Source organism: Belonocnema kinseyi, chromosome 7 (genome assembly GCF_010883055.1).
Source record: "Belonocnema kinseyi isolate 2016_QV_RU_SX_M_011 chromosome 7, B_treatae_v1, whole genome shotgun sequence".
Taxonomy (NCBI): Eukaryota; Metazoa; Arthropoda; class Insecta; order Hymenoptera; family Cynipidae; genus Belonocnema; species Belonocnema kinseyi.
The window spans coordinates 133,733,302-133,736,022 of NC_046663.1; the positions used below are offsets into that span (position 1 = coordinate 133,733,302).

At 34.4% G+C, this 2,721-nt stretch overlaps 1 protein-coding gene across 1 annotated transcript in view; it reads left to right on the forward strand.

Moving 5' to 3' along the window:
• Positions 1–1,229: 1,229 nt before the first annotated feature.
• The window catches only part of LOC117176859 (ribulose-phosphate 3-epimerase), an 82,389-nt gene continuing 80,897 nt past the window's right edge, over positions 1,230–2,721 (forward strand). The window contains exons 1-2 of the mRNA XM_033367204.1: positions 1,230–1,510; positions 1,585–1,692. Coding sequence (XP_033223095.1) covers positions 1,274–1,510; positions 1,585–1,692 — 345 coding nt within the window. The 5' untranslated portion in view covers positions 1,230–1,273. The remainder of the gene's footprint in view (positions 1,511–1,584; positions 1,693–2,721) is intronic.

Genomic DNA, 2,721 nt, shown 5'->3' on the forward strand with positions numbered 1-2,721 from the left:
CAACATTTTAAATTTACCGCGACATAGATAACGTTAAATTCTTCCTTATCGACTATCAAAACTAAATTATAAATTGTCGACATCCGAGTTGGACGTCACACCGCTTACATTGCGACGCCATCTGTATGTTAAAATGTGAATGAATGTGAATTTCAAAATACGTCGTGGCTGTTGACCAGTTTCATGGAGAATAAACGTATTAATGCAAATGGTTGATTTCTAAATAAGTATCATGTGCTTTCAAAGGCAAAGGAAAAGTTCATATAAAAATAATATAGGATTAAAATAGACTGTATTTGAATGGAATTTGAATAGACTGAATTCGGAAATTACTCTTTTGTTTAACGAGAAAATTGGTGTATTCGTTTATTGTCTTCCATATCCTTACGCGTCTTTTATTGTTAGTACTTTAATAAAAAAATGTAATAAAACGGTTTTTTTTTTGTAATCAATAGTATTGAATTTTTATTTATATTATATACCTACTTAGAATGTTTTCTTGAAACCACCCTCTTATCTTCCCCTTATCTATTATTACAGAAAAATACGTATTTGCCAATATCTTTTCAAAATATTTAAAAACATATAATGTGTCACTTCTTATTAATAATAAGCATAGTAATAATACTTGTATTCTTCATGATGGTGTGAAACTGCAAAATGCCTACAACGTTTCAGCAGATTAGGTTAGATATCTTTCGAAACATTATGTTCAAAAAATGTTTTTCATAGACTTTTTATGTAACAAATACATACGTAATTGCTGTGTAATCAATCTGCAAAGTGTGAACAATTAAAAGGAACAATATTCTTACAAAAAATAATGTGCGCATACATTTTTAAGCAAAATCAAATTCCACCGTAAAGGTTCAGGAACACTTTTAAACGTGAAAGTCTTCCCACAAGTTATTTAATGTGACAAATATTGAAGAATATTATATCAAATAAACGTTAAAATAATAAGCAATTCAAATTTAGTCTTGAAATTCAAAAAAATATCGTTACCATTCGTTACCGGAGAATTTCCTCTACTTTACCGGAAATTTCTACCGTTACCGGTAACTTCAGGTAACGACCCAACACTATTTTCGCTCATGACATTTACTACATTTCAAATATTCCTTATTCTCGCGCGCTCACTTCTTCAATATGGCTAGCTGTGGTAGAGAGGATTCCTATTGGTTAACTTTTTCTAGTTGCGTGTGGTTAGACCGTGTATTCTTAGATCATGGTCAGTTATCACCACTGTAGTGGACGTACTGATTCAAAAAAAATGGTACAGAAAATTACAGCAAAAATAGGACCATCAATATTAAATGCAGATTTATCACAACTGCATGTAGAATCTCAACGACTCTTAGACAGCGGAGCTGACTACCTTCATTTAGATGTAATGGACGGTCATTTTGTCCCTAACCTCACTTTTGGTCATCCTCTAGTAAAGTGCTTACGCAATAAAATAAAAAATGCTTTTTTTGAAACGCATATGATGGTTTCAAAACCTGAGCAGGTGTTTAATTACCCACAATTTTTCATATCAATTCAAAGAGGAAATTTCATTTTTTCAACAAATTGCATTTTCAGTGGATAGAAGCCATGGCCAATGCTGGTGTTAATCAATACACATATCACGTGGAACCTGTTGAAGATGTTCCTTTAATTTGCAGGAAAGTGAGAGAAGCAGGAATGAAGGTAAACAAATATTCATTTTTTGAATAGTTTATTCTTTGTAGGTTTGTTCATATCGAAGTCTCGCCAGTAGCAACAAAAAATGAAAACGAATTAAGGCCATGTGACGAGAGGGCCACGTGACCAAACCTGGTCTTCAATTTTTCTTTCCCAACTTACGTCTAAACGGAATGAGGTATCGCTCTGAAAGTTTGGGAAATGAAAGAGGAGGTAATAAAGTCCATGTCTCTGCTTTGTTCCGGTGGGAATTTTGAGAAAACATTTTTTTTTGTAAAAAATACAAGTGGAAGTTTTCTTTCCCAACTTACGTCCACACGGAATAAGATATCGTTACAAATTTGGCACGATAAATAGAAGGCATGCAAGAATTTGTCCTTGGTCCTAAATAATTAAAATAGTGCAAAAAGTTTTTTTTAATTACTATTTTGGAGAAATACCAAGCGTGCTGTCGGCAAACCCTGCAAGCAACTTGCAATGTTGTCATTGGGCTAGATTTGAGGTTTATATTTATCAAAGTGGGGCAAAACAACTAAAATCGCTCCTGAATATTATGCACAAATAATGTAAAAACTAATGTTTTCACTTGAAATGCAAGTAAACATATTTGGTCTGACATACGTATCAGTCTGGTATCAGCTGTGTCAAAGCAGCACTAGCGCAGCGAGAAGAAAACTTCGAACCTCTAAGGGTCTGTGGGTAAAACAGATTTCACGATTACCGTCAGAGAAAGTTAAAAGTCCATCAGAGCTGCCAGATCGTGGATGGAAATTACCCCCACCATACCTACCGTTTGGGAGCCGCAAAACAGAAAGTGCATGATTACCACTGTGAGTTCGTATGTAAGCCGAAAATGCACGATTCGACCTCGGAGTTCTGCTGTACGATGATTGCCGATCTGAAGACTTCGGTGGTCTTCTATTTATATCTTGCTCCCCATTTGAAAGAAATTGAAAAAATTGGCGATTTAGATCTTTTGCGTGATTCTTAATTTCATGCATACGTCGATTTTCAGGTTATGTTTTCAAGGTGTAC